The following is a 23401-nucleotide window of genomic DNA, read 5'->3' as shown; positions in this document are numbered from 1 at the left end:
GGTAGTCATTATTTATTATATTTTTAAAGGTGTAATTAAAAACAGATCATTTTTGTCACTGTTAATGGAAGCTTTCTTCCTGCGACCTAACTTGCCTTTTGAGCTTGGAATTTTTCTTAGAGCTTCAAAATAAGTTTTATATTTGTTTATCTTAATGCTTTTGTTATTGTATCTCTATTTTTGATGTTACTTGACTGGATTTAGTCAGGAAAAAGTATTCTGTGTTGTTCTACCATGTTTATGTATGAAGAGCAAGATGTTCATTATGCCTTTCTTCAAAGTTAGCTTAATTTAGGCATTCATTTAGAAATAACGGCTTTTAAAAAAATAATGTGCAAGCTTGTGCACAGACTTATGGAAGGTATTGTATCATAAGACATTATGAAAATTATATTAGAACAAATCACTTTTAAATAATTATGGATTATTCCTTTAGTTTTTCTTAGATCATTTTGATCTATTAATGGGAAAAAGATTTATAGGGCAATTAAGTTTGTACATTGCTTTGATTTGATTTTAAAAAATCTGTTGTAGCATTTTGAAGCATTGGCTAATCGAGCTGCTACGACTGGTCATGTTATTGATATCTATGCATGTGCATTAGATCAGACAGGTCTTCTGGAGATGAAATGCTGTCCTAACCTTACTGGGTATGTATTTAAATTCATATAAGTTTTGCTGTTATAAACTAATTGTGACAAGTTTACAAATATAAACAAATAATGACAGTTTTGAAAAAAAAAACCAAAGCAGTCATCATCCTACCACTCCAGGACAACAGCTATTAACAGCTTTTGATACTCCTTTCAGTGAAGCTCACTTTAAATTTGTTCTAAAATGCAATTAAAAAGGCACAAGTTCTGTTTTAAAAGCTCATCTTGATATCCTGCATTGTTTTATTTCATTATTTTAGTAGCTTTTTTGAGATGTAATTCACATACCATAAAATTTACTCATTTAAAACATATAGTTAATTTTTTTTTAGTATATTCCAACCATCACCATAATTTAATTGTAGAACATTTCATTACCCCAGCAAGAAACTCTGTACCCATTAGCAGTCACTCCCCATCCCTCTTTCCTTCCCCTTTCCCTTCCTCTTTCAGCCTAGACAACTACTGAGTTTCTGTCTCTATAGATTTGGTTATACTTGATCTTCAGGGGAAACCATTTTGTCTTTCACCATTAAGAATGATTTAGCTGTAGGTTTTTGTAGATGTCTTTATCAGATTGAATAAGTACCTATCCCTAGTTTGTTGAGGTTTTGTTTTTGTTCATGAAAGTGTGTTGGATTTTGTTAAATGTTTTTTTCTCTGTCAACTGAGATGATCATATGATTTTTTTCCTTTTTTTTTTATTAATACGGTGTTTTGCAGTGATTTAGTATGTTAAACCAACCTTGCATTCTTGGAATGACTCTCACTTGTGAATAATCCTTTATATATATTGCCAGATTTGGTTTGCTAGTATTTTGTTGAGGTTTTTTTACATTTATCTTTATAAGGGATTTTGATCTGTAGTTTCCTTTTCTTGTGATGTCGTTGGTGTTGGTGTCAGGGTAATACTTGCCTCATAGAATGAATTGAGAAGTATTGTTTTCTCTTCCTTTGGGAGTCATTGTTTTGGGGATAGTTTGATTAGGCTTTATAAACCTCAATCAAGTAAGTCAACTCATTTCTTAAGTTTATTTATGTATTTATTTAATTCATCTAGTGAATATTAGTGAGCACCTACTACGTGTCAGACTGTTTTAGATATTGGAGATACAGCAGTGAACTAAACCTAGAAATCTGCCTTCATGGATCTTATCTTCTAGTATAGGACTGTTCAGTGTTATTTTGTATTCATCATATTCTCTGTGTTGTCCCATTGCAATGTGACAAGTATGACTGGGGAAATGAATTTTTAGTTTTATTCAATTTTAATTGATAGACATTTAAATTTAAATAGCCACATGTTAGATGGACAGTTCTAGTGAGAGGAGATGAGACAAGTAAAGTAGATAGTACGTCAGATGGTGATAAATGTTAGGGAGAAAAATAAGTCAGGACATGAGGATAGAGGTTTGCAGTTCTAAATGGGGTGAGAAGGGAAGGCCTCATTAAAGGTGATGTTTTAGCAAAGACTTATGGAAGTGAGAGAGTTAGGCACACATGTACATGAAAGAAGAGTGTTCTAAGCAGAGAGAATAGCAAGTGCAAAGCTGAGAATGTACCTGGCATGTTTGAGAAATACTGAGGAGGCCAAAGTAGCTGTACTGGGGTGAGTCAGAGGGACAGATTGTGAGGGAATTTTTACTATTGTAAGGGCTTTGGATTATGCTTGGAATGAGGTGGGAAGTCATTGGAGAATTTCTGGCAGAGGAGTGATGTGATCTGACTTAATATTTTAAAAGAATCATTTGACTTCAGTTGTCTTCAGTAGAGGAATATAAGAATACCCAGTGGGGACATCACAGGTGGTGAGAAGTGGTTCGATTTTGGGTATATTTAGAAGGTAGAGGATTTTCTCATAGATTGGATCTAGGGTTTGAGAAAACCGAAAGACTTTACTGGAAGGATTGATTTGCCCTTTATTGAAATGCATAAGAGTGAGTCAAAGAATATTTGGGGAGAAGATTAGAGCTCAGTTCTGAACATGTTTGGTTCAAGATGCCAGCAGATATCCATGAGAAGATATTGAGTAGGCAGTTGGATATTAGAACCTAGAATGCAGAAGATAGGTCTAGATTTGTATCTGGAGATATAAATGGAAGTTGTCAGAATACTGGTGGTTTTGTAGAGCAATAAAAATGGATAAGATTCTAAGATTGTGTAATTTAACACTACAAAGATCATTGGTGACCTTTTTAAGAGCATTGAAAGTTGACTTAGAGTAAATAAGAAAAAGAACAGGAGGAAGGGATTGGAAGCAGCTGACATACACCGGAGCTTCTCAGATTTCGTTTCACTTGTGCAGGTCAACTGGATATCTTGTTAAAATAGATTCTGTATTTAGTGTACTTAGAGTGGGACTTGATTTTTATTTTATATTGGGGGGAGGTAATTAGGTCTGTTTATTTATTTACTTTTTAAATGGAGGTACTGGGGATAGAACCTAGGATAGAACCTTGTGCATGCTAAGCACGTGCTCTACTGCTGAGGTATACCCTCTCCCTAGAGTGGGACTTGAAATTCTGCTTTTCCATCAAGAGCCTTGGTGATGCTAATGTTGATGGACCAAGGGCCACACTGAATAGTAAGGGTTAGACAGCTCTTTTATAGAAGTTTGCTGTAAAAGGGAGCATATAAGCAGGATGTGGTGTAAGTTGCTATTAATTTAGGATGCATTACTAGGTTTAGTGATACCATAGACCATCATAGATGACATGTTTGTAAAAGTAGAAAATCTGAAAAAATCTACATACAAACTGTTAGAATTAGTATGTTGTCAAGGCTTCTAGATCAAGGTCAGTGTACAAAAGTCAACTGTATTTTTATATATCAGTAACAAATACAGTTGACCCTTGAACTACTTAGGTTTGAACTGTGCAGGTCCCTTTATATGTGGGTTTCTTTCAATCAATACGTACTTCAGTACTATACAATCCGTGTTTGTTTGAATCTGAGGTTGTGGAATCATTAATAATGGAGGGTCTACTATAAAGTTTTACATAGGTTTTCGGCTGTGCCTAAGGGTGGGTGCCCCCAACCCCTGCATTGTTCAAGAGCCAGCTATAAATAGAAAATAAAATTTAACAAGATACAATTTATAATAGCATAAGAGATAATGTAAATTAAGACTTTAACAGTATCAAAAATAAAATCACCAACCATTGATTAATTATACCACATCAGTTTTATTCTTTTGCCTAATTTAATTTTTTATTATATTTTAAAAACTACTTAAAATATTTTGAAGATACGAGCAAATATATATACATATTTTATGCAAATATGTATACGGATGTACAGATCCCCTTCATAATTTAAACAGTAGAAAATTTTATCTTCCCCTACTTTGCATTTTTTACTTACATCCTGAAAGTTGGTCTATAGCAGTATAGTTTACCATTGAACAATTCAGAGATTAGGGGAACTGACCCTTTGAGTGATGGAGAAAAATCCCAGTGTAATTTATGGTTGGCCATCCATAAACGTGGTTCCTCCATATTTGCAGTTCTGCATCCTTGGATTCAACCATCTATGGATTTACTATTGAAAAAAAACCTATGCATAAGTGGATCCATGCAGGTCAAAACCTATATTGTTCAAGGGTCAACTGAATGTTATTCCATTGTGTGGATGTACCATATTTTATTCAGCTAGTCTACTAGATGGGCATTTGGATTGTTTCTAATCTTTTATTATTATAAATAGTACATCAGTGTATAGACTTGTGCATAGATTTTGCTTTTTGGTTTTTTTTTTGCTAGATTATCTTTAGGATAGATTCCTAATAGTAGGGTGACTGGATTAAAGAGAAAATATATGTGTAATTTTGTTAAGATATTGTCAAGTTCCCTTGCACTAGGGTTGCACCATTTCCATTCCCATCAGCAGTTATGAGAGTGCCTGCTTTTCCACAGCCTTGTCAACAAAACATTGTCAGACTAATTTGCTAATCTATTAAGGTAGAAATAGCATCTCAGAATAGCTTTTATTTGACAGTTAATTTTTTTAAAAGTTAAAAAAATCTATAAAGATATATGCTACTGAAAAAAAAACTTACGTGCATAGAGTGAAAATACTTCTAAGATATCCTTCTGTTCTCATTCAGTGGGTATAACACTATTAAGTTTGATGTGATGCACATAGACAATTATTTGTAACAGATACACATACACACATAGATATTTGTCATCAAGAATGAGAATGCATGCCATGAACTGTGAGCTGTCTTTACTGGTAGGGAGAACTGGGTGACTGGGGTGGGAGAGACATATTTGTTACTGTGTACCTTTTTGCACCTTGTGAATTTTGTAATGTGTGGGATGTATTACTTATTTCAAAAAGGATTTCAAAAAATCACTGAGGACAAATACAAGTGTTAGGGGCACTCACGTATCCTCAGGATTGATATTATTTGTGGGATTTTTTTTCATATATTTGAGTTTTTAAAATTAATGGTAATATTGTACATTTTTGGGAGATATCTTTAAATTTTCTTGGTATTGTTGAGAAGTAATTTATTTTTCTAGTTTTAACACATGGACTCAATACTTGTGTCACATTGTTTTTTGTTTTTTCCACGCAGAGGATACATGGTAATGGGCGACTCTTTCAACACTTCCTTATTCAAGCAGACTTTTCAAAGAGTCTTTACCAAAGATATGCATGGACAGTTTAAAATGGGCTTTGGTGGTACATTAGAAATAAAGGTAAGAACCAAAATTTGACATGTATGGTATGTTAACATGAAAGAAATTTGTAAGCTTGACCATAATTGATACCTAACTGAACGCACAAATGATAAGAAAGCCGAACAGCCTGATTGCTAAAATGGAGAGAGTTTTGGTGATCTGGATAGAGGATCAAACCAGCTGTAACATTCCCTTAAGCCAAAGCCTAATCCAGAGCAAGGCTCTAACTCTCCTCACTTCTAAGAAGGCTGAGAGAGGTGAGGAAGCTGCAGAAGAAGAGTTTGAAGCTAGCAGAGTTGGTTCATGAGGTTTAAGGAAAGAAGCCGTCTCCGTAACATAAAAATGCAGGATGAAGCAGCAAGTGCTGATGTGAAAGCTGCAGCAAGTTATCGGGAAGGTCTAGCCAAGGTCATTCATGAAGGTGGCTACACTAAGCAACAGATTTTTCAATGGAGATTTAATAGCCTTCTATTGAAACAAGATGCCATCTAGGACTTTGAGAGCTAGAGAAGAGAAGTCAGTGGCTGCCTTCAAAGCTTCAGAGGACGGGTGACTCTCTTGTTGGGGGCTCAAGCAGGTGATGACTCGAAGTTGAAGCTAATGCTCATGTACCATTTCCAGAAACCCTAAGACCCTTAAGAATTATGCTAAATCTACCCTGCTAGTGCTCCCTAAATGGAACAACACAGCCTGGAGGACAGCACATCTGTTTATAACATGGTTTACTGAATATTTTAAGCCCGTTGTTGAGACCTACTGCTGAGAAGAAAAGATTCCTTTTGAAATATTACTGCTCATTGACAGTACACTTAGTCACCCAGAGTTCTGATGGAGATGGACAATGAGATTCATCTTGCTTTCATGACAACATCCATTCTGCAGCCTATGGGTCAAAAAGTCATTTCAACTTTTTAAGTCTTACTATTTAAGAAATATATTTTGTGAGGCTATAGCTGTCATAGGTGGTGATTCCTCTGATGAATCTGGGCAAAGTAAATTGAAAACTTAAAAAGAATTCACCATTCTAGATGCCTTTAAGAACATTTGTTTCGTGGGAAGAGGTCAAAATATCAACCTTAACAAGTTTGGAGGAAGGTGATCCAACGGTCATGGATTAATATGAGGGATTCAAGACTTCAGTGGAGGAAGTAACTGCAGATGTAGTGGAATTAGCAAGAGAACTAGAATTAGAAGTGGAGCCTGAAGATGTGACTAGCGCTGCAATCTCATGATAAAGTTTGTATGGATTAGGTCTTGATTCTTATGGATGAGCAAAGAAAGTGGTTTCTTGAGATAGAAAATGCTCCTGGTGAAGATACTGTGAAGATCGTTGAAATGACAACAAAGGATTTAGAATATTAAGTACGCTTAGATGATAAAGCAGCAGCAGAGTGTGAGAGGATTGACTCCAATTGTGAAAGAAGTTCTGCTGTGGGTAAAATGCTATCAAACAGCATTGCATACTGCAGAGAAATTGTTTATGAAAGGAAAAGTAATTTGATGCAGCAAACTTCATTGTTTTCTTATTTTAAAAAATTACCCCAGCTACCCACAACCTTCAGCAACCATCATCACCCTGATCAGTCAGCAGCCAGGATCATTGAGGCAAGACCCTTTACCAGCGCAAAGATAATGCCTTACTGAAGGCTCAGATGATGGTTACCATTTTTATTAATAAAATATTTTAAATTAAGTTATGTACATTGTTTCTTAAGATAATGCTATTACACACTTAATAGACTATAGTGTAGTGTAAACATAACTATGTAGCAAAGTTATATAATGTACGATTATAAGATTACTTCAATACCTAATAAAACGTAAATGCTATGTAAACAGCATTGCGTGTGCACAAGCAAATTCAAGCTTTGCTTTTTTGAACTTTCTGAAAACATTTTTTTTCAAAAGTTTTAATCTGAGATTGGTTGACTCTGCAGTTGTGGAGCCCACTGACATGAAGGACCGATTGTATGTTCTTATTTTGCAGACTTCAAGGGAAATAAAGATTTCAGGAGCTATTGGACCCTGTGTGTCTCTCAATTCTAAAGGACCCTGTGTGTCTGAAAATGTAAGTCACCTTTATTCTAAAAAGAAAATACAGTTAATTCTCTGGGAAGATCCGACAAAGACCTGGGGTGACAGTCAATAGCATTCCTTTCAAAATTACTGTTTGGGCTGTTTTTCAGTGCAATGTGGTTCAGCTTCCACTGGTATACCTCTGTTTGTGGTTGTTCTTTCTGCATGCCCTTTTTCTTGTCCATCCCTAAATTAAAACTTTTGTACTGTCACCAGTCTTCTATTTTTTTATGCATAAATTATTCCTTGCCCCAGTGTGCCTAAAAAACCCAACAACTATAATTTGGAAATTTGGAGACTTCTGAAAGTCAAAATTAATTCTGAAATTTTTTTTTTTTAGTAGAATTTCCATCAAAGTAACCAAATCAGCCAGATTTAAGTTTCAATTCCTTTCTTTTCTATTATCCCATCTAGTGGACATACCATATGAACACTTGTAGAATGGTAGAATCATGTAGCTGTGGAGAGAATGATGGAACAAATGACAGAGTGGGCTTTATAATGACAGAGTTTGAAAATTAATTTTAAACAGTTTGCATGGTAAAGATTTATATCTAAGAAGTTTTATTGGGAATTAGACTGCTTAAATTATGCAGCTCTGATCCAGAGAACCTATATTCATATACGCATATCCTATATGTTAAATTAACATCTCTTTACACAGATTAAATAGTTGGATAGAAGGATAATGTTAGTTGTAATTACTTCATTAAATGATGTATATTTTTAAAGTCTACAATATGAAGAACTTGTATTAATATGTGTAATTTACTTAGCAAGAGTTTGGATCATTTTATGATTTTCTTTGTGTTAAAACTGCTTAATTTTATTTCATGATATATTTATACAATCTTAAAAAAATTTTTAAGCTTCTAACATTTACTGAATTAGTTAGAATCTGGAAATAAGATTTTTTCTTACTGGCATTTTTCCTCTTTTTGCCTTCATATACATAGTAATAAATTGTATTCTGTAGCTTTTGAACATACTATGTTTTATTTTTACAGGAGATAGGAACAGGTGGCACTTGTCAATGGAAGATATGTGGACTCAGTCCCACTACAACCTTAGCCATATATTTTGAAGTTGTCAACCAGGTAGGACTTTTTATGTGTATTTGAAAAAAATACTTATTTTAGGCCATGAATATTTCCAGAGCTTGTGACTCAAAGCTTATTCTGTTTTGGAGGTTTTGTTTGCCATTTTCTGTTCCTCAAGGCTAAACTCCTTGACGAGAGGACATACTGCAACAAGGTGTCAGGGAAGCCTGCAAATGCCCAACCTTGGGCAACCCAGCTTTCAGTCTCAGTTTTCTTTTTTCTGTTTTTAATATAAAATTGAAGCATAAATAAAATCTTAAATTCTGTTCCAGTTATGCATTTTTGTAATTAGGTATCTACCTCCTCCTAGTTGTCACAGGGTGTATAGTGATATATGAATCCTCCTATAAGAAAGTTTAATAATATCAAAATCCATAGAAAAAGACTGTAAGGTAAAGGTTCCAATATTTGGAGAGATTTTGTCTTTTGCTGCAGGTGGAAGTTGTCATATTAAAGAATGATATAATGTATCAATTATTAACTTATATACTAATAGTAATTAGGCATATAATGAACAACAAAGTATTAGTAGTTGGCCTTCCTCAGACAGGTGCAGGAATTTTTTTTTTTAACATTTTTTATTGATTTATAATCATTTTACAATGTTGTGTCAAATTCCAGTGTTCAGCACAATTTTTCAGCCATTCATGGACATATACACACTCATTGTCACATTTTTTTCTCTGTGATTTATCATAACATTTTGTGTATATTTCCCTGTGCTATAAAGTGTAATCTTGTTTATCTATTCTACAATTTTGAAATCCCAGTCTATCCCTTCCCACCCTCTACCCCCCGGTAACCACAAGTCTGTATTCTCTGTCCATGAGTCTATTTCTGTCCTGTATTTATGCTTTGTTTTTGTTTGTTTGTTTGTTTTTGTTTTTTAGATTCCACATATGAGTGATCTCATATGGTATTTTTCTTTCTCTTTCTGGCTTACTTCACTTAGAATGACATTCTCTAGGAGCATCCATGTTGCTGCAAATGGCATTATGTTGTCGGGAATTTTTTTTTTAACAATTAATATTTGTGAAAAAGATAGTGGCTCTTATTGACAAAACAACAACAATAAGGAACAAAACAAGAATTTCCGTTGTCAAAGGGCGTGAAGAAAGTTTCCTTATTGATGACCTTTTGAAGATTGTTATCATATATTACTATTGTTCTCTTTTCATTAATGGTTTTTTAATTGGTCATCTGTTCATCATGTGATTATCTTCCTAAAAGCTCTGTTTTCATCTTATGTACCTAGGGAGGAGAACTTAGCTCAATTTCTCTTTATCCAATAACTCAGGCAAAATTACCTGACTTATGTCTGTTCTTATGTGTTAATTTCTTTACACTTCTCCCTTCATTTTGTTTTTCACGTTCCACTGAATTATATATTCCTTGAAATTGATTTCCTAACTGGACTCATTCCTATCCATCGTAATTTTTCTCCTCTCTCAAATCCATTTCTCTTTCATGTGGCAAATGACAACTGTTTTGTATGCACTGGAAAAAGCATCCTTCCGATAGATTTTAGAATGAATTTTATTAGTGTTAGGATATGCAGCCCCTGACTGTGTGACAACAATGTAATAGATTTTGATTAATTTTTACTCTTTTATTTTTATATAGCATAATGCTCCAATTCCTCAAGGAGGGCGTGGTGCAATCCAGTTTGTGACTCAGTATCAGCATTCAAGTGGGCAGAGACGTATCCGAGTGACTACCATTGCTAGGAAGTAAGTTGTATCTGTTAGAGATTTAATTACATATCAAAACTGTTCTGGGTTGTGCTCCCAAACTAGCTTCCTATTTTGAGTGACATCCGTGACTAAAGAATGAATATTTATGACTGATAGTGTTTTATTTCTTTCTAATCCAGATTATTTGCTAAAATATTCATTGTCAAGAACTATAAAACAATTTATAAAAATTACTCCTAAGACACATTCTTCAAAATATTCTTCTATTTACCTTGTTCCCCTGAGAGGAGGAAAAACTGTAAACATTATCTTGTAATAGACAATAATAATATACATGCATATAAACATTATATATCCATATATAACAACATAGAACAGTAAGTAATAGCATTACTTTTCAATTGATTATAAAGTTCTTAGCTACTTTTATTACGTATTTTTCAAGTGTTATTGGTTATTTAGTTAACTTATTATACCTTTATTCAGCATCTGCTTTGTGGACTAGGTACTTTTGAGGGAGGGTATGGAATGCAAAAGACTTGAACATCCTTGGTCTGCTATATGATGATGTGGAATAGACCAGTCCCCAAACTATCTGTGGTGAAGGGCCAGGTAATTTTTCCCCCCAATCCTTTGGAGACTAATACTTTTATTAATATACTCAAAATAAATTACTTCAAAAATGGAATTTTAAAAAATCATTCAAAATACAAATTCCTATTTTTATTTTTGTTAGATTCATCAGTCATAAAATTATTTTATTAAATTGCTCAAAAGTCTCTAAACATTTATTCTCAGTTTCTGTTTTCACCTGATGGCTAACTGGCTAGCTTTGCACTAGCAAAGTCAAAAGCTGCTCATAGGTTTTAGGTTTGAAATATTCTTAAAATGAAGAGTTTTTTAAAAAGTTAAGTTAATCTTTCAAGAAGAGGGGAGCTTTTGTTGTGAGAAGTTTTTCATGTTGTGAGAAAATTTTCAGTTTGTTTGCCCAGAATGTATGAGCTATTTGTAGAGAGATACTGGGTGTGTTGTGGTGCCACTTGTATCACTATGTCTCACCAAAGCACCCATCCTTTCAAATTAACTCACCCTGACCATTTTCAGTAGTCAAGGCTTATTCTTTATTAGGAATACGATTTTAGGGGCCCTGGCAAGTGCATAAGTGACTAAGCTATGTGAAAATAAAAGACTCAAGTTTCTGAGATAGAATCCATTACCCTGTGTTTCATAGAGAAAATAACTTTGATCTGGAAGGTTTGGCTTGAAACTCATAATTGCTACCTAAATTTTTTGGGGATCACTTACATCATTGAGTCATGTAAAAGTGGTCCAGCTCTTCACCACATCTGTAAGTATTGCCAGAATTGCTTAAAGTGAGGTAGTTTAGAACTAGGATCAGATGAAGTATTGCAAAACCCTGTGAAGTGTGAAACAAACAAACAAAAACTGTTGCTGCATCTACCCAGGGTTAGTTTGACTGGATTAGATTAATAGAATATGTGAATTTAATAAATTACTGCTATTTTATACATAATATCAAATTAATCCCTTAAACTAAAATTTTTGATTGGTTTTAGTCAGCATGTTAACATGGAGAGAAAAGAATACATAGTGATTTTAATTATATAATTTTATCACTAATAATTGAATTAAAGACCAACGAGAAAAAATTCTGATAGTTTATATATTTTCCAGTTTAGCAAATAAGAATTACTTAGTCTGGAAGAAAACTTTATTTTTGTATTTCCGTATTTCTGATTTTATGAAATTGAAGAAATGAAGTTTTTAAAGTCTGATATGCAAGCTTGTATACTGTGTGCATATGCACACACACATACCTATGCTATTATTTTTACTTGTAAAAATCTTAATGTTTTAAGGAAAGTTTGGAAATCTTCCTTTATAGTTAGTTACTTTGCAGGATTTTATTAGGTTTGGATATATTTTTCTGAAAAACAATGAGTATCATACTTACTATTAGTGATTTTTTTTTAAGCTTATTTTTCTAGGTAATATTGGAATTTTGAAATGTTGAAGTAATTTTCTATATCTTTTAATTTTCTATATCTTTATCTTTTAAATGAAATCTGTGTGATAGCCAGGGGAGGAACAAATGCCAACATAGTTCCTCCAAGATGGACTTTTAGGAAATTTCCATTTAGGAAGATTAAAACATTATGTATATTTTAACCTTTTTGTGTTTAGGACAGCAGAAGAGTTCTGTTGAATTTCGCTGTTACTTAGCAATTTGACATGACCTTGTGAGTATAATTTCGTGCTTTCTTGTCTTTAGCTGGGCAGATGCTCAAACGCAAATCCAAAACATCGCTGCGTCTTTTGACCAGGAGGCAGCTGCCATTCTTATGGCTCGGCTGGCAATATACAGAGCAGAAACAGAAGAGGGTCCTGATGTGCTTAGATGGCTGGACAGACAGCTCATTCGACTGGTAAGACGTAAACATGATACTTTTCTAAATCCGTTTACATTTATTTGTAGAAAATATTTTCTGATAATCTCTTTCAAGGTGCTGGACAGTATAACCGGGACTGTATGAGGGACTCCTAATCAAGTTGCTGAGAAAGACATAGCAATGAATGGTGGAGTTCATTTATCTCTTCCAGGAAACTAAAATGCCTTTTTTCCTTAATAGGAAAGAGTGACAATTGTGTAACCTATTATTATTATTTTTTGGCTGATATCAGATTAATTCCCAATTTATTCCTTAATGACTATAACTTTTTTATTGCCTTTTTTGCATGTTTTTCTCCATTGTTATGGTTTTACTTTTGTATTTTCATTATACTGGAATATTTTAAGAACAACTAATTGGGATATAAAAATTATACATGTTAACATACACAAATACATATAAGTCTTTATTATCTGGATCTAGATTACCAAAATGTGTGTTAGTAAAGTTATTGATAATGATGATTTACTTGGATTTTTAACTTCAGGAACCCATTACTTACATTGTGACCTAGAATGCTTAGTTAAATTCTGTTCTTAATACTTTATTTTTACTCAGCAAACTCTGGCCTATAATTTCCTTGAAAGTACTCCTTCAAGTCACCCTTCAGCTCAAACACCCCGTTTTGAACTCTCTGCTAAGCTATTGGATTTCTGTTTGTAGCAGGTGGTTTTTGTGCTCTTTGTCTAGATTTTCATGTAGTTTTTAAAACGTTCTTGAGTTAACTAGTCTTTATTTTTAATAAAGTTAGCCATTTTTGTAGTATCATTCAGAGCTTTTTTTCTTTTCATTTCTGAGTATATTTTTACACTAGTATCTCTTAGTAAGGAGAATAGTATTATGACAACATCAACCTGTCTTTTTTAACAAGAGGCATAAAATCTCTCCTAGAGTCAACCATTGATTGGACACCATCAGTACAAATGCCAACATAGTTCCTCCAACATGGACTTTTCCATTTAGGAAGATCGAAACACTGTGTATATTTTAAGATTTGTGTGTTTAGGGCAGCAGGAAAGTTCTCTTGAATTTCACTATTATTTAGCAATTTGGCATGACTTCGGTGAAATTTGTTGACTCATCAACTGAATAGAGAAGCTGTTATTTTTCAGCTAATTACACAAACCTCTTCAGCATCATGAAACATATCATGAATGCATTCACTTGTTATCTTGTTTTAAAATGGAACCTTTCCGATTTCTCAGACTTCATCTTGTTCCCAGCATTTTACTTACTGTAATTTTACATGTTAGCATTATTAGGTTCTCACCAACTGTAGGACTTTTCCTTTTTCAGACAATAAATTTTGCTCTGAAATATCTTGCTTCCTGAGCCTTTTCATTGATTATGACTTTGTTTTAATAAACACTTTATTGTTTTGAGAGTCTAAGGGCTGTTTGAAGTAATCAGCACCTTCATTTGTCAAAAGGCTATGATTTGTGGTAAAGCGCTTTTTCCATTTTGCTGGAGCTGTTAGTACATTTGTAGGTTGTAATACACAGCTCAAAAATGAATAGTATAACTTGGTTTCTCAGCCCACATAAAACCCACTGACAAGTAGCTTTTTCTGTGTACCATTGCATGGGTGTAGTGAAATGACTCATACTCTTGTAATTCTTCAGAATTCTCTGGAGGCTTATGTCTAGAATCTTTCTCTTCTATCTCACACCTCCGCTTCAAAAATTGCCATATTGTTTGACATGCTTGTAAAACACTAACACTAATATAAAATAGACTGGCCTTGTAAATAACTAAATGAGACAGTTGCAAAAAATCTCACAATTCTAAGCTACATATTTCTGCAGTGTGCACCATTTACAACAGCAGAAGTTGAGGGTAGAGGACAGGTAAGTCATAATGAAAATTTTACTCTGATCTTCTGTCACACCAGTATAGCTTGTCTGTTCCCGTAAGTCAGTTGTCAGCTGTGTGTGAGAGGAGATTGGTGGAGGTAATTTGGGAAGGAAAGGCTGCCATTATCAGACTATTGCCCTGCTTTCTGTACAAAACAGCTTTCACTAGTTACCCATAACCCCCCTTGTCTTGTGTCAAATGCTGAGAGTGGAGTTATCCAAATGAACAGTCCTACTGCCACATGGGACTAAAAGGTCTAAAACGAAATTGCTAGCAGAATAACTTGAAAATAGTGCATCACTGTGGCTGGCATCATGTGGTGTGCAAAGTTGAAAAAACTGTTTTTAAAAATCACAGTTTCTTATGGAAACTCTAGTGATTAATATATGATAAAAGTGGTGAGAATGTGATCTTTACATTCTTTAATTAATTGAATCAAATTAGTTTACAATTGAAGTGAAGTTTCAGGTAATGACAAATGAACCTTAGATACAGAACCTACTCTAAGTAGCTAATAAAATGTAGCCTTATTTTTTTTCAAATTTTAATTTTAATGTTTTACTGATTTTTGTACTGCCGAAATTTCAGCTGTAGCAATGATAGCAACACAGAGAAAGGGTTAATACCGTTTAGGTACTACACTTTTCTGAGTTTTTTCCTAATGAAAAACCTGTGAGATTATACTAACAAACTTCTTTGCCTCAACTTGGTTAGTGAGTATAGTTGTTTAGTTTTTTTCTTGATGACTAAGAATAACTTTAATTAAAAATAAACTTTTTCAAAACTATTTTGTAGATAATGGCCATTGTATGGCCACATTGATGCTGGTACCACCTTTGCTTCATTGACACCTTCGTTCCCCTTGGTCAGAATCACAGTACTGATACCAATACATGATATGCTGCTTCCGTTCTCATTCTCTTGTTTGGGTCCATCTTGTGTCTGGCTTCATGGATTCGTTCCTTAACTTTTTGCCTCCTGACCTTTTCTATTGAGTAATATCCTTTTATAACTTAAAATTGATATTTAATTTTTTTTTCATCTTTGACCTTTGGTTTGCCCACTAATATATTCTTCCTTTAGCTGTGCTGCTGGCTACAACAGATAAACAGTTCCTCTCTCAGGAAATCATTTCCCAAGAAATCATTTCCCAAGAAATTTCATTCCCAGGAAATCTCTCTTGTTTAAGATTCTTGGGGATTTCCTTGCAAATTTTATCACAGCTAGGTTTTTTTTTGCTATCCTGGTGGGACCAAGCACTTTAGTTGTGCTATTTTTAGAGATGACCACTTTGGCCATTGCCGTTTTCTTATAGAGGATAAGCTTTGACCCTTAGGGCCCTTTTATGTGGCTGGATTTATGCATAATTAATTACTGAATTAAAGACACGACTAGGCTTCTTGCAGGTGTTATTTTCCTTGAGAAAATTGTATTCCTGATGCTTTATCTGCTTAATCTTCTTACTTCTAAATAACTCAGTGGATCTTTGCTATACCTCATTTATGTGTCAGTCTTTTTTCTTATTTGTGTTAGTGTTTTGGTTAGGTTATAAATAAGGACTACGCCTCATGATTCCAGTAGTTAATTCAATGGCACTTGATGAGTGTTCAAAAATATTTTAAGAAGTAACCCAAAGATTAGAAACTTATGTGTATGTGTTATACAAAATTTTTATAGTTATTTGTGATATAGATTGTATTTATTAAAAAACAGATTAATATGTATTTAACCTCTGGGTGCAGAGGATTTAAAACATGAGACAAAAACCAGGAGCCATTAAAGAAAAATATTAAAAGATTTTATTACACTAAAATGAGACAAAAAAATCTGTGGTAAAAATATTATTCACAGAATATAATGCCAACATTTGTTATATGTATGACAGAATGTGAAAATTTTCATATATAAGAGTGCTTACAAATCAGTAATATTTGGGTAAAAGATGAACAAAGGTCAGGAACAAGGAATTAGAAAAATAAGGAAGGCAAATGACTAATAAAGGTATGAAAAATTTATCAATCTTATTTATAATCAAAGTTGGAAAATAGAACAAGGCAACGATTTTTATTTGTCAAACTGGTAAGAATTAGAAAAACAGGGTAATGCTTAGAAGTGGTTAGTATTCAGGGACTTGGACAGCTCCATAGCTTTTAGGTTTGGTGTGTGAATCTGTACAGTCTTCATAAACATCTGTATAACTATATATAGAAGGCATTTGGTGACATATATGAAAAGCTAAAAACTGCCTTTTACTCAGAAATTCTACTGCTAAGAATGTATCCTAAAGACATAACAGGAAAAATATAAATGCTAATAATGAGAGATTGGTTAAGAGAGTTGTTGTATATATATATATATACACACACATATAATGGAATTCTAGATAACCATCAAAACTGAAGTAATAGATTATATTTAGTGACATAAAAAATGTTCATTATAAGAGCAAATATTTTGGACATAAGTATTCAATGTGTCCCACTCTGGAAATCAGTTTTCTAGATACCCCTGATTACCCAAGCAGAAAATTCAACAATCTTTTTGTTACCCTCATTAACCATAACATCATATTTGCCTAATGCTTTATTTTAACAGAACTCTAGGCACAATTTAAATTGTGTATATGTAATACAATGTGATCAATTGTTCTGAATACTGTGTGGCATACTGGCTTTTTCACAAAATCTTTTCAATGTATTTGATATTCTAGATCTCAAGTGTATTTTATGTTCTAGGTCAGCACTGTCCAGGAGTGGACAGTACATTTTCTATTATTGGCACTGTCCGTTGTGGAACTACTACCTACATGTGGCTCTTAAGCACTTGAACTTTGGCTAGTGCAACTGAGGAACTGGATTTTAATTTAATTTTAATTAATTTAAATTTCCGCATATAGCTAGTGGCTTTCATATTGGACAGTGAAGATTATATTATCCTAACCTACAGGTTTTGTCAGTGGAGTGTGATTAGGGAGCAGTGAAGACAGAAACACTCTTATTCCCAGCTACCAAAATCTATTTTCTGAGGATTAGCTCTACAGCTATAGCTTTTCTATCCTTTGAATAACTGGTTCTGAAATGATTTCTTCTGGAAGCCAAAAATGTGATTAAACCAATTATGCCTTTTTCTGTGCTCCTTAAGGCACAGATAACTACATAAATTATATAGTTGAACATTCAAGGCTGTAAAAGTCCTGTACTACTTGCAGCAGTGAACCTTTTGTTAATTTTTGCTTGTTATTTTTGCCCTTGATCATATATAAGTACTGGTAAACCTTGCTAGGAAATAGACTAGTTGCATAAGACTATAAAAACTTTTCAGGTCATAGACTTTGCTGAAGAACAAAGAGAGGAAGCTGACATTTCTTGAGTGCTTCGTGTCAGTCACTGTGCTAAGCGCTTTCTCATGTGGATTATCTCAGTTACGTGGATGCCTTTTGTCATATTATCATGGAGGCCTTATTTTTTTGTTGCTAGTGTATGTGTCTCCTTTATTTCCTTGCAATTCTGCCCGTGTGTTTCTTCTTTGTTTACCAGTTTACCTGTTGGTCTTGGATTTTCTTTTCCTCAACAGTTCTTTCTTTTTGGTATTGTTTCTAGTGTACCCAGTTTTGTACCATCAACTTGCTTTTGTAGCCGCTGTGGTATTTTGATAGTGTATCTATCAATCAATGGACTGTTGTCTTTTTTAGGTAGAGTGTTAGGGGGCGATGTTGAGCTCTTTTGGCCATCATCTAAGAGCTCTTTGTTTGCTATCAGAGATGCTTAGTTTAAAAAAATCCAAACATTTTAAGATGAGTTGTTCTGCATTAGAGAAATGTATTGTTTGCTTCTGAAATTCAAATTTTTTTCTTTGATTTTAATCATTTTCTTGGTAAGTCTATAAGTAGTATTCCAATTTTATCCTGTATCGAGTATCTACCTGCTAAAGAGTAATAACTTTTTAAAAACGGGGTATGCATAGGCAACAATTTATCTCTGTGCCAGGGAATATATTACTAACATGTTTTATTTTATATAGTGTCAGAAATTTGGCGAGTATCACAAAGATGATCCAAGTTCCTTCAGATTTTCTGAAACTTTCTCCCTTTATCCACAGGTGAGTAGATTAAAGGTTCTTAATGTTGACAGTGGCACTGGGTCTCACTTTTCCTTATGTCTTTTATTATTAGGGTTATTCTTTTGGTTAGGTTTTAGGTTTTGAGATAGCTAAGAAATTATGCTTGAATAGTTGGTGAAAATATATAGTATTTTTGTGATGGCTTTGTATATAGCATTGATTTGTGGTAAATAGAAATTTAGACTGGAAGCCTACTGTGGAGTAGAATTAGATGTGAAGCAGATTAGCTTTTCATCTCATATAAGGGATCTGATTGCAGTAGTACTGAAAAGAACTAATTTTACCAATTAGCTAGTCCTATAGCATGGCATCATTGCCTGAGAACAACTTCATGGAGACATACCAGATACATAGAAAAGAAGCTAACTTGATTTATCTTACAGAACCTTTTCCACTTGGCTAGTGGAGTCTATCTGTTGTTTTGATAGATATTTTTAAAAGTCTAGGTTGTTTATATGATGAGTGATATAGATAACATTTATTCAACTGAGTATACTATGTGCAAGGAACTTTAGGAGAATAAAGATGATTGACTACCATCCTACTTTCAAGGGGCTTTCAGATGAGGTCTGAAATACACTACACAACACAGAATGGAAAGTGAGAAATGCTGTGAGAGATAAACAATGTTGAAAGGAAACTGAAAAGAAGCCTTCCAAATGAATGGTTCGATATATATTTATAGGAGAGGTGGTACTTTATTTATTATTTATTTATTTAAATTTACATATATGTACTGTTTATTGTTTCTAAGAACAGTTTAGAACTTTAGCTTTTTAAACTGACATAGTTATCAAAGGAATAAAGCCAACCACAAAATACGAATCAACAGAAAGCAGAAATCCAATCATAAAGGACAGTCAAATGTGTTTACACATATTCAAGGAATCAGTCATCTTAAGTTATAAATAATAAGTAGTTCATTTGTATCCTTTTTTTTTTTAGGTTCCACATATAAGTGATATCATATGATATCTTTCTTTCTCTTTCTGGCTTTCACTTAGAATGATGATCTCTAGGTCCATCCATGTTGCTGCAAATGGCATTACTTTGTTCTTTTTTATGGCTGAGTAGTATTCCACAGTGTATATAGACCACATCTTCTTTGTCTAGTCATCTATTGATGGACAAGAGGTGGTGTTTTATTTTAGCTCATCTAGAAGGATGATTAATAGTGAGATATGGAAATTCAAATTTTTGCTCATAAAAACTTTGCTTAAAGCTTTAACTTTCTTTTCAGAGCTACTCCTATTTTTTGAAAATCTTTTATTGGTCTGTAACCTAGAAACTCCAGGTTATAGAGGGAGACTTCCCTAAATCTCTTGGTGAGGTTTTGGAGAACTAGGAAAACGCAGAGTCTGCTTGTCTTAACAAAGGCAACTCTGTGTTTTGGGAATTCTCAGGCCTCACATTCACAGCGGAAACTAACAGGAAAGGCAATTGAGGGCAGTAGTCTAAGTATTTGATTAAATCAGTCACACTTTCCTTCCTCTTTCTTCTCTCCCTACTTCAAGCCTTCTCTTTGGGCTTTTGGATCTTCCAAGAGATCTGGACATCCCATCTTTCCCTCTAATTGGAAGTAGAGAGCCAGAGGACCCAGAAGTACTTTTTTTTGGGAGGGGGCTAGTTTCAAAGCCTTAAAGATTTTCTAAAAGGTGATATTAGACTACATTTAAGGGAGATCTTCATTTATAAAATATTTACCCCCAAATTTACCAGTTACACATTCTTGTGAGTAAATAAGAATGACTGAATTGGTAAAGGATGAGGGAGCCTCTCAATATAAGTATAGATCACCGAAAAAAGAACAAGAATGAGAATTTCAGTGAGTGGCATGTGTTGGGAGAGAGCTGTGGAATGAGTCCCAGGCAGGGCAGCTTGCAGGCACTTGAGATCTGAGGGCTGAAGGAAGTGAAGTACCTGAAAAACAGATGGGAGGACTTTGGAGCTGATCCTATTGATTATATCAGAGACTCTTTCAAAGGACAGTGTAGCTGTCCTTCCTTCAGGCTCATTCACCCCTTTTTTGATCTCTTTCACATGAGCAGTAGTTAGAAGGGGATCAAATGAAAGGAGAAAGAAATTATGAAATAAAATCTAGAGAATATTTCTTACAGACAAGGAGGACCTTAAAAAGTAAGAAACAAATTTAAAAAAATTAAGAAACAAGTGCATGTATGTAAGTCCTTTTCTTTTTTTTCTTTAAACCAGTGCAGACCCTTTCCAGTGCAGTTTTGGGGAGCTATACAAAAAGTAGAAAAACTGTTAATCTATGTTTATGTTCTTTTGGAGTCTTTTGGTGGTGGTAGTGAATAGAAATTTAAAAAAAGCTCAGAGATGTGGCCAGAAGGATGAAGAATGAAAAAAAGGATGCCGCTAATGCATCTCTTGTCATCAGCCTCTACGACCTTACATCTGAGCAAAGGGTTTTTGTCCCTATTCTTGTTTTCCTCTTGAGTCACTTCTTCTACTTTAATTTTTTATTGTTATTGAGTTATATTTTTAAGTAACTGATAAATATGAATAAGATTCTTTCTGAGGAATACGGTTTAGAATGTTCTTATTGTAATGTGTTGTTTCATCGTGTTAATAGTTGTAAGCAAATGCTTTTGTAGGAATATTAAAATCAGTAAAAGCAATCTCACATGTTTTCTCTTGTAGTTTATGTTTCATTTGAGAAGATCTCCTTTCCTGCAAGTTTTTAACAATAGTCCTGATGAGAGTTCATATTATCGTCACCATTTTATGCGTCAAGATTTGACCCAGTCTCTGATCATGATTCAGCCTATCCTGTATGCGTATTCTTTTAGTGGACCACCAGAGGTAAGAGGGGCGGGAAGAAATTGGTTTTGTTACTGTGATATGTGCTATTAAAAAAAAAATGAAACAACTAGGTTTTTCTTGAAATACAGTCATTAAATGTAAGAATTTAATTCAAGCATAGTTAAGTTATTTATTTATTCACTTAAAAATATTGATGAATACTGTCTATGTGCTAGATACCATGCTACGCTGTCTTAGGAAACCCTTAGAAAAATAATATGACAATGAGATGGAAGAGGTTTTTTAAAGATCATTTTGTCTAGTCATTTGGTTGATCAAATCCTATAGAGCTCCTGATTATTCTTGTCTTTAACAACGTGCAGAGGTGGTGATTCTAGAACCTGTATTTCAGAGTTTAGTGTATGACAGTTCGGACATTTCTGCCTAAGCCTCTTGTTTTAATACAGTCTCACTCTCCTGTAGGCTTTTTAACACAAAACACAGTTGATTATAAAGACATACTTAGAAAAGTGATATAGTTATCCATTTTGGCTTCTTAGCAAACTGTCCCACTTATTTTAACCTGTTACCAAATAAACAGTTTTTCCATTTTATGGTTATAATTATCTGTTTCACTACTTAAAAGCATGTAATGACAATATTTGAAAACAATGCTTTAGGAAGGGTCATATAAAGAGACTATATTATCTACTGATCAGTGATTTCTAATGATGCCCGTTTTGTAAAAAAATAGTGGGTAAAATGTATTTTGTTACTAAAATTCTTCAAAGTAATTTGTTGTAGTTTCTACTTTTCTAGAAAATTCATTTTTAATGTGTTGGTCTAGCTGTATTATTGGTCTTACAGTTCTTTGAATCAGGAAAAAAAATTTTACAAATAACTTTTTTTCTTATCTTATATTAATATATGCAAGTTGTATGCATCTGGCAAGTGTAGAAAAGTGTTTAGAAGACAACTGGAATCCCAATGCCTGCTCCTATCAAATTCTAAACTCTCCATTTAATCCATGAATCCCATTAGCTTCGTTTCTTAAGATTTTGCTTTTGGAGTTGTCCTCTTTCTCTTCTGCGTAATCACTTTCTCTTGTCTGGATCATTCTCACTAACATAGAAACCTTAATAGCATTCATGTTAAACCAAAACCCCCTTGATTTCACATTTTCTCTACTTGCCACTCCATTTCTCTGGTCCCGGTCATGGCTGAACTCAGAAAGTTATTTGTTCCCACATCACATTGTCTTCTCAATCTGTGTTAGTCAGATTCTTGTCCCTAAAATTATACTGAAACAACTCTTATCAAGGCCACCAAAGCCCTCATCTTGCCAGAACTCTCAGCAGCATTTGCCTAGTGAGGACTCGCCTCAAAAACCTGTTTGCTCTAGTCTCTCTCTGCTGGCTTCTCCCTTTCAGACCTGTAGGTATGGGCATGCTCTGGGGCTTTATCTCTGGCTTCTTCTCCAGCTTTCCTCTCTCTAAGTGGTGCAGTTTGCTGACATAGCTTTACCATCTTCATGCATGTGATACCCAAATTTATGTCAGTTCAGGTCATGTCCTTCTGTTTCATATTCGGAACTATCTTTCCATCGCCAAATTTGCTCTTTCACAAGTCTTTCCCCTCTATTCAGAGGTGCCGCCGTCAGATTTAGGAGTCATCCCTGATTTCCTTCTGCCTGGACTCTATTTTCAATTATTACTTCACTTTAGAGATTCCTTACAAAGTTAAATTAAAATGTACTTTGAGAATTCATAATAGTAGGAGGTTTTAAATAATAATATAATAAATTAGGAAAATTTAAAATATCCTAGAAAGATCAAAATTATGTCTTTAAGTGATTTATTTTTCCTTCTTCCTTTTTCGCTGTTTTCTTCGCATCAGCCGGTTCTTCTCGATAGCAGCAGCATACTTGCAGATCGTATTCTCCTCATGGACACATTCTTCCAGATTCTGATTTATCATGGTGAG

At 34.0% G+C, this 23401-nt stretch overlaps 1 protein-coding gene across 4 annotated transcripts in view; it reads left to right on the top strand.

Annotated features, from left to right (window-relative positions):
• Nucleotides 1–23401, top strand: part of SEC23A (SEC23 homolog A, COPII coat complex component) — a 57453-nt gene that overhangs the window by 23628 nt on the left and 10424 nt on the right. For all 4 annotated transcript variants that reach the window (XM_031678973.1, XM_006212737.4, XM_031678972.2 and 1 more), the window contains 9 exons: nucleotides 535–650; nucleotides 5236–5359; nucleotides 7329–7409; nucleotides 8425–8514; nucleotides 10141–10247; nucleotides 12505–12658; nucleotides 18557–18634; nucleotides 21317–21478; nucleotides 23315–23401. In XM_031678973.1, coding sequence (XP_031534833.1) covers nucleotides 535–650; nucleotides 5236–5359; nucleotides 7329–7409; nucleotides 8425–8514; nucleotides 10141–10247; nucleotides 12505–12658; nucleotides 18557–18634; nucleotides 21317–21478; nucleotides 23315–23401 — 999 coding nt within the window. The remainder of the gene's footprint in view (nucleotides 1–534; nucleotides 651–5235; nucleotides 5360–7328; nucleotides 7410–8424; nucleotides 8515–10140; nucleotides 10248–12504; nucleotides 12659–18556; nucleotides 18635–21316; nucleotides 21479–23314) is intronic.

Source organism: Vicugna pacos, chromosome 6, assembly GCF_048564905.1.
Source record: "Vicugna pacos chromosome 6, VicPac4, whole genome shotgun sequence".
Taxonomy (NCBI): domain Eukaryota; kingdom Metazoa; phylum Chordata; class Mammalia; order Artiodactyla; family Camelidae; genus Vicugna; species Vicugna pacos.
Note: the sequence above shows the minus strand (reverse complement) of the source record. Positions and strands in the feature narration are given on the sequence as shown.